At 43.9% G+C, this 11,911-nt stretch overlaps 1 protein-coding gene across 1 annotated transcript in view; it reads left to right on the top strand.

The window, feature by feature from the left end:
* Positions 1-11,911, top strand: part of LOC306979065 (autophagy-related protein 16-1-like) — a gene marked incomplete at its 3' end in the record, with an annotated part of 37,499 nt that extends 25,588 nt beyond the window's left edge. Inside the window, 9 exon segments of the mRNA XM_079577860.1 lie at positions 453-608; positions 610-702; positions 777-848; positions 2,340-2,460; positions 3,319-3,424; positions 4,265-4,414; positions 5,549-5,596; positions 5,672-5,773; positions 11,818-11,911. Coding sequence (XP_079433986.1) covers positions 453-608; positions 610-702; positions 777-848; positions 2,340-2,460; positions 3,319-3,424; positions 4,265-4,414; positions 5,549-5,596; positions 5,672-5,773; positions 11,818-11,911 — 942 coding nt within the window.

The raw sequence follows: 11,911 nt of genomic DNA, 5'->3' as shown, positions 1-11,911 counted from the left end.
AAATAAAAAGTAAATAAATATAATAAAAAATTAAATAAAAAATAAATAAAAAGTAAATAAATATAAATAAAAAATAAATAAAAAATAAATAAATATAAATAAAATATAAATAAAAAATAAATAAAAAATAAATAAAAAGTAAATAAATATAAATAAAAAATAAATAAAAAATAAATAAAAAGTAAATAAATATAAATAAAAAATAAATAAAAAATAAATAAATATAAATAAAAAATAAATAAAAAATAAATAAAAAGTAAATAAATATAAATAAAAATAAATAAAAAATAAATAAATATAAATAAAAAATAAATAAAAATAAATAAAAAGTAATAAATATAATAAAAAATAAATAAAAAATAAATAAATATAAATAAAATATAAATAAAAAATAAATAAAAAATAAATAAAAAGTAAATAAGATATAAATAAATAATATCCAAACAATCGAGGCGACAGAAATGACTGAAAGTCCCGTAAAGATTCCGTCCTTGATGTTGGTTTGTGAACCTCCCGTCCTGCAGGAGGCTCACGACGGCGAGGTGAACGCGGTGAAGTTTAGCCCCGCCTCCCGGCTGTTGGCGACCGGAGGGATGGACCGGCGCGTTGAAGCTGTGGGAGGTGATCGCGGGTCGCTGCGAGGCTAAAGGCGCCCTGACCGGGAGCAACGCCGGCATCACCAGCATCGACTTCGACAGCACCGTGAGTCCCGCCCCCTCAGCCCCGCCCCCTCAGCCACGCCCATCCGTAACTCCTCCCCTTCTCTCTCTCCGCAGGGCTCCTTCCTATTGGCCGCTTCCAACGACTTCGCCAGCCGCATCTGGACCGTGGACGACTACAGGCTGCGGGTCAGTGGTTCTACTCCCCTGATTTAGACAGAGAAGCCTAGTGGGCGGAGCCAGGTGTGGGCGGAGCCAGGTGTGGGCGGAGCCAGGTGTGGGCGGAGCCAGGTGTGAGCGCCTCCATCTTGGATTTGAGATGTTTTTGTGGAGAAGGAAACAAATAAATGCCGTAATATTTTCTCCGGATTCCTCTGATTCTGACGTGGTTAAAACCTCTTACCCCCCCGCCTAAACCGAATACATTCTGTCCTCTTTGGCCATTATACAGGCCTGTGTAGCACCTCATTTGAAAGCTAAGACCCACAAAACTGACCTTTTTCCTCGCGTTGTTGCTGTGTCACCTTTTTTATGTTTTTTTTTTTTTCGTCACATTTTTGTTGAATTTTTGTCATTTTTTTGTTGAATTTTTGTCATTTTTTGTTGAATTTTTGTCACTTTTTTGTTGAATTTTTGTCACTTTTTGTTGAATTTTTGTCACTTTTTTGTTGAATTTTTGTCACTTTTTTGTTGAATTTTTTGTCACTTTTTTGTTGAATTTTTGTCACTTTTTTGTTGAATTTTTGTCACTTTTTTGTTGAATTTTTGTCATTTTTTTGTTGAATTTTTGTCACATTTTTGTTGAATTTTTGTCACATTTTTGTTGAATTTTTGTCACTTTTTTGTTGAATTTTTGTCACTTTTTTGTTGAATTTTTGTCACTTTTTTGTTGAATTTTTGTCACATTTTCTTTGTTGAATTTTTGTCATTTTTTTGTTGAATTTTTGTCACATTTTTTGTTGAATTTTTGTCACTTTTTTGTTGAATTTTGTCATTTTTTTGTTGAATTTTTGTCACATTTTTTGTTGAATTTTTGTCACTTTTTTGTTGAATTTTTTGTCACTTTTTTGTTGAATTTTTGTCACTTTTTTGTTGAATTTTTGTCACTTTTTTTATTGAATTTTTGTCACTTTTTTTAGATTAGGGTAAAGCCAAACTGGAGAAAATGGCATCCTGTTCAGGTGGGAGTTAGGAGGTGAAGGCGTGTCTGGTCTGTGATGTCGAAGTAAAAGGTCTGACCTCTGACCCCGCCCCTCGGACTCCGCCTCCCATGAGCCCCCGCTCGGTTTCCCAGCATGCTCCAGTGCCGCTGGGTCTGAGCGCGCTCACAGAAACAGGACGTGACATCACGGCGTGCGGCGCCCGCTTCAGCTTCTGTGGGCGTCGCCGCGACAACGACGTCACGTCCCACAGACCAATCGCATCGGAGACGGAGGCCGAGGGGGGCGGGGCCTGAGCTGTGATCTGACCAATCCGCTGAGACCAGTTTTAGGGCGTCGTCGTCCATCATAGAAGTTTTCAGGGGGTGATGGAGCTGCAGGAGCGGGGCAGGGGTTTAGGGTGTGGCGCCCCCTGCAGGTGTGCTCCAGTCCACTATGGAAGTGACCAGTAGCTCATGTTAAACACGCGTGTCTCACATGTTACACGCGTGTCTCACATGTTACACGCGTGTCTCTGCAGCACACGCTGACGGGCCACAGTGGGAAGGTCCTCTCGGCTCGGTTCCTCCTGGACAACGCTCGCATCGTCTCCGGGAGCTACGACCGAACGCTCAAGCTCTGGGACCTCAAGTCCAAAGTCTGTGAGTCACATTTCTACTGCTCCCCTCCTCCTCTTCACCTTCTCCTCCTCCCTCTCTCTCTCCTCTCTCCTCCTCCTCCTCCCCTCCTCTCCCTCTCCTCCTCCTCTCTCCTCTCTCCTCCTCTCCTCTCCCTCTCCTCTCTCTCCTCCTCCTCCCCTCCTCTCCCTCTCCTCCTCCTCTCTCCTCTCTCCTCCTCCTCTCTCTCCTCCTCCCCTCCTCTCCCTCTCCTCCTCCTCTCTCCTCTCTCCTCCTCCTCCTCTCCCTCCTCTTCCTCCCCTCCTCTCCTCTCTCTCTCTCCTCCCTCCTCTCTCTCCTCCTCTCTCCTCCTCCTCTCCCTCCTCTTCCTCCCCTCCTCTCCTCCTCTCCCTCCTCTTCCTCCCCTCCTCTCCTCTGTCTCTCTCCTCTCCTCCTCCTCTCTCTCCTCCTCCTCCTCCTCTTCACCTCCTCCTCTCCCTCCTCTTCCTCCCCTCCTCTCCTCTCCTCTCTCTCTCTCCTCTCCTCCTCCTCTCTCTCCACCTCCTCCTCTCCACCTCCTCCTCTTCACCTCCTCCTCTTCACCTCCTCCTCCTCCTCCTCCTCTCCTCTCCTTTCCTCTCTCCCCCCTCCTCTCCCTCTCCTCCTCCTCCTCTCCTCCTCCTCCTCTCCTCTCCTTTCCTCTCTCCCCCCTCCTCTCCCTCTCCCTCTCCACCTCCTCCTCCCTCTCCTCCCCCTCCTCTCCTCCTCCTCCTCCTCTCTCTCTCCTCCTCTCATCTCTCCTCTCCTCCTCCTCTCTCTCTCCTCCTCCTCCTCCTCCTCCTCTCCCCCTCCTCTCCTCTTCCTCTCATGTGAGGTCAGTTCCTCTGACTCTCGTTTGTCCAGGTATGAAGACGGTCTTCGCCGGCTCCAGCTGTAACGACCTCGTCTGTACGGAGCAGTGCGTCATGAGCGGACACTTCGACAAGAAGGTCCGATTCTGGGACATCCGGTCAGTATCCCAGTACCGAGTATCCGAGTACAGAGTATCCCAGTACTTACAGGTTTGAGTATCCGAGTACTTACAGGTCAGATTACAGAGTATCCGAGTACTGAGTATCCGAGTACTTGCAGGTCAGAGTATCCGAGTACTGAGTATCCGAGTACTTACAGGTCAGAGTATCAGAGTACTGAGTATCCGAGTACTTGCAGGTCTGAGTATCCGAGTACTGAGTATCCGAGTACTTGCAGGTCTGAGTATCCGAGTACTGAGTATCCGAGTACTTACAGGTCGAAGTATCCGAGTACTGAGTATCCGAGTACTGAGTATCCGAGTACTTACAGGTCTGAGTATCCGAGTACTGAGTATCCGAGTACTTACAGGTCTGAGTATCCCAGTACTGAGTATCCCAGTACTGAGTATCCCAGTACTGAGTATCCCAGTACTGAGTATCCGAGTACTGAGTATCCCAGTACTGAGTATCCCAGTACTGAGTATCCGAGTACTTGCAGGTCGGAGTATCAGAGTGCTGAGTATCAGAGTGCTGAGTATCCGAGTACTGAGTATCCGAGTACTTACAGGTCAGAGTACTGAGTATCCGAGTACTTTTAGGTCGGAGTATCCGAGTACTGAGTATCCGAGTACTTGCAGGTCGGAGTATCCGAGTACTGAGTATCCCAGTACTGAGTATCCGAGTTCTTGCAGGTCGGAGTATCCCAGTACTGAGTATCCGAGTACTTGCAGGTCGGAGTATCCCAGTACTGAGTATCCGAGTACTTGCAGGTCTGTGTATCAGAGTACTGTGTATCAGAGTACTGAGTATCCCAGTACTGAGTATGCGAGTACTTACAGGTCGGAGGCCATCGTGCGGGAGCTGGAGCTCCTGGGACGAGTCACGTCGTTGGACCTGAACTACGACCGGACGGAGCTGCTGAGCTGCTCCAGAGACGACGTCATCAAGATCATCGACCTGAGGACCAGCTCCGTCAGGCAGACCCTCAGGTACTGCAGTACTACTACTACTGCAAATACTACTACAGTACTACTACTACTGCATCGACCTGAGGACCAGCTCCGTCAGGCAGACCCTCAGGTACTGCAGTACTACTACTACTACTACTACTACTACTGCATCGACCTGAGGACCAGCTCCGTCAGGCAGACCCTCAGGTACTGCAGTACTACTACTACTGCAAATACTACTACAGTACTACTACGACCAGCTCCGTCAGGCAGACCCTCAGGTACTACTACTATAGTACTACTACAGTACTACAAATACTACTACTGCATCGACCTGAGGACCAGCTCCGTCAGGCAGACCCTCAGGTACTGCAGTACTGCTACTGCTACTACTGCAAATACTACTACTACTGCATCGACCTGAGGACCAGCTCCGTCAGGCAGACCCTCAGGTACTGCAGTACTACTACTACTGCAAATACTACTACTACTGCATCGACCTGAGGACCAGCTCCGTCAGGCAGACCCTCAGGTACTATAGTACTACTACTACTGCAAATACTACTACTACATCGACCTGAGGACCAGCTCCGTCAGGCAGACCCTCAGGTACTACTACTATAGTACTACTACTACTGCAAATACTACTACTACATCGACCTGAGGACCAGCTCCGTCAGGCAGACCCTCAGGTACTACTACTATAGTACTACTACAGTACTACAAATACTACTACTGCATCGACCTGAGGACCAGCTCCGTCAGGCAGACCCTCAGGTACTACAGTACTACTACTGCTGCAAATACTACTACTACTGCATCGACCTGAGGACCAGCTCCGTCAGGCAGACCCTCAGGTACTACAGTACTACTACTACTACTACTACTGCAAATACTACTGCAGTACTACTATGACCAGCTCCGTCAGGCAGACCCTCAGGTACTACAGTACTACTACTAATACTACTGCAAATACTACTACAGTACTACTACGACCAGCTCCGTCAGGCAGACCCTCAGGTACTGCAGTACTACTACTACAACTGCAAATACTACTACAGTACTACTACTGCAAATACTACTACAGTAATACTGCTACTGCTACTATGAAACTGCTGCTAATATTACTGCAGTGTTTCCACGAGGAGTCAAACCTGTGCCTCTGTGTTCCAGCGCCCAGGGCTTTAAGTGCGGAGCCGACTGGACCAGAGTGACCTTCAGGTGAGTGACCACGCCCCCCACATCTGGACTCACATCTGGATCACAGTAATAATAACTGTAATGCTGCTGTTTCAGTCCTGACGGCAGTTATGTGGCCGGAGGGTCAGCAGATGGCGCTCTCTACGTGTGGAACGTCCTCACGGGGAAGGTGGATCGAGTCCTGGACAAGAACCACAAGTCAGTCCCTCACAACATCTGGACACATCTGGGTTATGGGGTCAGGAAACATCTGGATCATGGGTTTAGGAAACATCTGGATCATGGGTTAGGAGGAAACATCTGGGTTATGGGTTAGGAGGAAACATCTGGATCATGGGTTAGGAGGAAACATCTGGAGTATGGGTTTAGGAAACATCTGGATTATGGGTTTATGAGGAAACATCTGGATCATGGGGTCAGGAGGAAACATCTGGATCATGGGGTCAGGAGGAAACATCTGGATCATGGGTTAGGAGGAAACATCTGGATCATGGGGTCAGGAGGAAACATCTGGATCATGGGTTTAGGAGGAAACATCTGGATCATGGGTTTAGGAGGAAACATCTGGATCATGGGTTTAGGAGGAAACATCTGGATCATGGGTTTAGGAGGAAACATCTGGATCATGGGTTTAGGAGGAAACATCTGGATCATGGGTTTAGGAGGAAACATCTGGATTATGGGTTTAGGAGGAAACATCTGGATCATGGGTTTAGGAGGAAACATCTGGATTATGGGTTTAGGAGGAAACATCTGGATCATGGGTTTAGGAGGAAACATCTGGATTATGGGTTAGGAGGAAACATCTGGATCATGGGTTTATGAGGAAACATCTGGATTATGGGTTTAGGAGGAAACATCTGGATTATGGGTTTAGGAGGAAACATCTGGATCATGGGTTTAGGAGGAAACATCTGGATCATGGGTTTAGGAGGAAACATCTGGATCATGGGTTTAGGAGGAAACATCTGGATTATGGGTTTAGGAGGAAACATCTGGATCATGGGTTTAGGAGGAAACATCTGGATCATGGGTTTAGGAGGAAACATCTGGATCATGGGTTTAGGAGGAAACATCTGGATTATGGGTTTAGGAGGAAACATCTGGATCATGGGTTTAGGAGGAAACATCTGGATCATGGGTTTAGGAGGAAACATCTGGATTATGGGTTTAGGAGGAAACCTCTGGATTATGGGTTTAGGAGGAAACATCTGGATCATGGGTTTAGGAGGAAACATCTGGATTATGGGTTAGGAGGAAACATCTGGATTATGGGTTTAGGAGGAAACATCTGGATTATGGGTTTAGGAGGAAACATCTGGATCATGGGTTTAGGAGGAAACATCTGGATCATGGGTTTAGGAGGAAACATCTGGATTATGGGTTTAGGAGGAAACATCTGGATCATGGGTTTAGGAGGAAACATCTGGATCATGGGTTAGGAGGAAACATCTGGATTATGGGTTTAGGAGGAAACATCTGGATCATGGGTTTAGGAGGAAACATCTGGATCATGGGTTTAGGAGGAAACATCTGGATTATGGGTTTAGGAGGAAACATCTGGATCATGGGTTTAGGAGGAAACATCTGGATCATGGGGTCAGGAGGAAACATCTGGATCATGGGTTTAGGAGGAAACATCTGGATCATGGGGTCAGGAGGAAACATCTGGATCATGGGGTCAGGAGGAAACATCTGGATCATGGGTTTAGGAGGAAACATCTGGATCATGGGTTTAGGAGGAAACATCTTGATCATGGGTTTAGGAGGAAACATCTGGATCATGGGTTTAGGAGGAAACATCTGGATCATGGGTTAGGAGGAAACATCTGGATCATGGGTTTAGGAGGAAACATCTGGATTATGGGTTTAGGAGGAAACATCTGGATCATGGGTTTAGGAGGAAACATCTGGATCATGGGTTTAGGAGGAAACATCTTGATCATGGGTTTAGGAGGAAACATCTGGATCATGGGTTTAGGAGGAAACATCTTGATCATGGGTTTAGGAGGAAACATCTGGATCATGGGTTTAGGAGGAAACATCTGGATTATGGGTTTAGGAGGAAACATCTGGATCATGGGTTAGGAGGAAACATCTGGATTATGGGTTTAGGAGGAAACATCTGGATTATGGGTTTAGGAGGAAACATCTGGATCATGGGTTTAGGAGGAAACATCTGGATCATGGGTTTAGGAGGAAACATCTGGATTATGGGTTTAGGAGGAAACATCTTGATCATGGGTTTAGGAGGAAACATCTGGATCATGGGTTTAGGAGGAAACATCTGGAGTATGGGTTTAGGAAACATCTGGATCATGGGTTTATGAGGAAACATCTGGATCATGGGTTAAGGAGGAAACATCTTGATCATGGGTTTAGGAGGAAACATCTGGATCATGGGTTTAGGAGGAAACATCTGGATCATGGGTTTAGGAGGAAACATCTGGATTATGGGTTTAGGAGGAAACATCTGGATCATGGGTTTAGGAGGAAACATCTGGATCATGGGTTTAGGAGGAAACATCTGGATCATGGGTTTAGGAGGAAACATCTGGATTATGGGTTTAGGAGGAAACATCTGGATCATGGGTTTAGGAGGAAACATCTGGATCATGGGTTTAGGAGGAAACATCTGGATCATGGGTTTAGGAGGAAACATCTGGATCATGGGTTTAGGAGGAAACATCTTGATCATGGGTTTAGGAGGAAACATCTGGATCATGGGTTTAGGAGGAAACATCTGGATTATGGGTTTAGGAGGAAACATCTGGATCATGGGTTTAGGAGGAAACATCTGGATCATGGGTTTAGGAGGAAACATCTGGATTATGGGTTTAGGAGGAAACATCTGGATTATGGGTTTAGGAGGAAACATCTGGATCATGGGTTTAGGAGGAAACATCTGGATCATGGGTTTAGGAGGAAACATCTGGATTATGGGTTTAGGAGGAAACATCTGGATTATGGGTTTAGGAGGAAACATCTGGATTATGGGTTTAGGAGGAAACATCTGGATCATGGGTTTAGGAGGAAACATCTTGATCATGGGTTTAGGAGGAAACATCTGGATTATGGGTTTAGGAGGAAACATCTGGATCATGGGTTTAGGAGGAAACATCTGGATCATGGGTTTAGGAGGAAACATCTGGATCATGGGTTTAGGAGGAAACATCTGGATTATGGGTTTAGGAGGAAACATCTGGATTATGGGTTAGGAGGAAACATCTGGATTATGGGTTTAGGAGGAAACATCTTGATCATGGGTTTAGGAGGAAACATCTGGATCATGGGTTAGGAGGAAACATCTGGATTATGGGTTTAGGAGGAAACATCTGGAGTATGGGGTCAGGAGGAAACATCTGGATTATGGGTTTAGGAGGAAACATCTGGATCATGGGTTTAGGAGGAAACATCTTGATCATGGGTTTAGGAGGAAACATCTGGATCATGGGTTTAGGAGGAAACATCTGGATCATGGGTTAGGAGGAAACATCTGGATTATGGGTTTAGGAGGAAACATCTGGAGTATGGGGTCAGGAGGAAACATCTGGATTATGGGTTTAGGAGGAAACATCTGGATCATGGGTTTAGGAGGAAACATCTGGATTATGGGTTTAGGAGGAAACATCTGGATCATGGGTTTAGGAGGAAACATCTGGATTATGGGTTTAGGAGGAAACATCTGGATCATGGGTTTAGGAAACATCTGGAGTATGGGTTTAGGAGGAAACATCTGGATTATGGTTTCATGCATTTTTATTTGTTCTCTTAAGGTTTTGTGTTTTATTGTGAAAACCATGTAAACAGGAAGTAAACCATGTAAACAGGAAGTAAACCATGTAAACAGGAAGTAAGCAGGAAGTAAACCATGTAAACAGGAAGTAAGCAGGAAGTAAACAGGAAGTAAACCATGTAAACAGGAAGTAAACCATGTAAACAGGAAGTAAACCATGTAAGCAGGAAGTAAACGGGAAGTAAACCATTTAAGCAGGAAGTAAACCATGTAAACAGGAAGTAAATCATGTAAACAGGAAGTAAACCATGTAAACAGGAAGTAAACCATATAAACAGGAAGTAAACCATGTAAACAGGAAGTAAACAGGAAGTAAACCATGTAAACAGGAAGTAAACCATATAAACAGGAAGTAAACAGGAAGTAAACAGGAAGTAAACTATGTAAACAGGAAGTAAACCATGTAAGCAGGAAGTAAGCAGGAAGTAAACCATGTAAACAGGAAGTAAACCATGTAAGCAGGAAGTAAACAGGAAGTAAACCATGTAAACAGGAAGTAAACCATGTAAACAGGAAGTAAACAGGAAGTAAACCATGTAAACAGGAAGTAAACCATGTAAACAGGAAGTAAACAGGAAGTAAACCATGTAAACAGGAAGTAAACAGGAAGTAAACCATGTAAGCAGGAAGTAAACGGGAAGTAAACCATGTAAACAGGAAGTAAATCATGTAAACAGGAAGTAAACCATGTGAACAGGAAGTAAACCATGTAAGCAGGAAGTAAACAGGAAGTAAACCATATAAACAGGAAGTAAACAGGAAGTAAACCATGTAAACAGGAAGTAAACCATGTAAACAGGAAGTAAACAGGAAGTAAACCATGTAAACGGGAAGTAAACCATGTAAACGGGAAGTAAACCATGTAAACCATGTAAACCGGAAGTAAACCATGTAAACCGGAAGTAAACCATGTAAACAGGAAGTAAACCATGTAAACAGGAAGTAAGCAGGAAGTAAACCATGTAAACAGGAAGTAAGCAGGAAGTAAACCATGTAAACAGGAAGTAAACAGGAAGTAAACCATGTAAACAGGAAGTAAACAGGAAGTAAACAGGAAGTAAACAGGAAGTAAACAGGAAGTAAACCATGTAAACAGGAAGTAAACCATGTAAACAGGAAGTAAACCATGTAAACAGGAAGTAAACCATGTAAGCAGGAAGAAAGCAGGAAGTAAACGGGAAGTAAACCATATAAGCAGGAAGTAAACCATGTAAACAGGAAGTAAACCATGTAAACAGGAAGTAAATCATGTAAACAGGAAGTAAACCATGTAAACAGGAAGTAAACCATGTAAACAGGAAGTAAACCATATAAACAGGAAGTAAACCATGTAAACAGGAAGTAAACAGGAAGTAAACCATGTAAACAGGAAGTAAACCATGTAAACAGGAAGTAAACAGGAAGTAAACTATGTAGACAGGAAGTAAACCATGTAAGCAGGAAGTAAGCAGGAAGTAAACCATGTAAACAGGAAGTAAACCATGTAAGCAGGAAGTAAACAGGAAGTAAACCATGTAAACAGGAAGTAAACCATGTAAACAGGAAGTAAACCATGTAAACAGGAAGTAAACAGGAAGTAAACCATGTAAACAGGAAGTAAGCAGGAAGTAAACCATGTAAACAGGAAGTAAACAGGAAGTAAACCATGTAAACAGGAAGTAAACAGGAAGTAAACAGGAAGTAAACAGGAAGTAAACCATGTAAACAGGAAGTAAACCATGTAAACAGGAAGTAAACCATGTAAACAGGAAGTAAACCATGTAAGCAGGAAATAAGCAGGAAGTAAACGGGAAGTAAACCATATAAGCAGGAAGTAAACCATGTAAACAGGAAGTAAACCATGTAAACAGGAAGTAAATCATGTAAACAGGAAGTAAACCATGTAAACAGGAAGTAAACCATGTAAACAGGAAGTAAACCATATAAACAGGAAGTAAACCATGTAAACAGGAAGTAAACAGGAAGTAAACCATGTAAACAGGAAGTAAACCATGTAAACAGGAAGTAAACCATATAAACAGGAAGTAAACAGGAAGTAAACTATGTAGACAGGAAGTAAACCATGTAAGCAGGAAGTAAGCAGGAAGTAAACCATGTAAACAGGAAGTAAACCATGTAAGCAGGAAGTAAACAGGAAGTAAACCATGTAAACAGGAAGTAAACCATGTAAACAGGAAGTAAACCATGTAAACAGGAAGTAAACAGGAAGTAAACCATGTAAACAGGAAGTAAACAGGAAGTAAACCATGTAAACAGGAAGTAAACAGGAAGTAAACCATGTAAACAGGAAGTAAACCATGTAAACAGGAAGTAAACCATATAAACAGGAAGTAAACAGGAAGTAAACCATGTAAACATGAAGTAAACCATGTAAACAGGAAGTAAACCATGTAAACAGGAAGTGACCCTGAAGTGACCCTGATGTCTCTGTTGTTTGTGTCCTCAGCTCCGCCATTAACTCCGTGTCGTGGTCGCCGTCGGGGGCGTACGTGGCAAGCGTGGAGAAGGGCAGCCGCGCCATCCTGTGGTCCGACATGTGA

Source organism: Gobius niger (assembly GCF_951799975.1).
Source record: "Gobius niger genome assembly, chromosome: 1".
Lineage (NCBI taxonomy): Eukaryota > Metazoa > Chordata > Actinopteri > Gobiiformes > Gobiidae > Gobius > Gobius niger.
The sequence above is the reverse complement of the archived record's forward strand: the minus strand, read 5'-3'. Positions and strand labels throughout refer to the sequence as shown.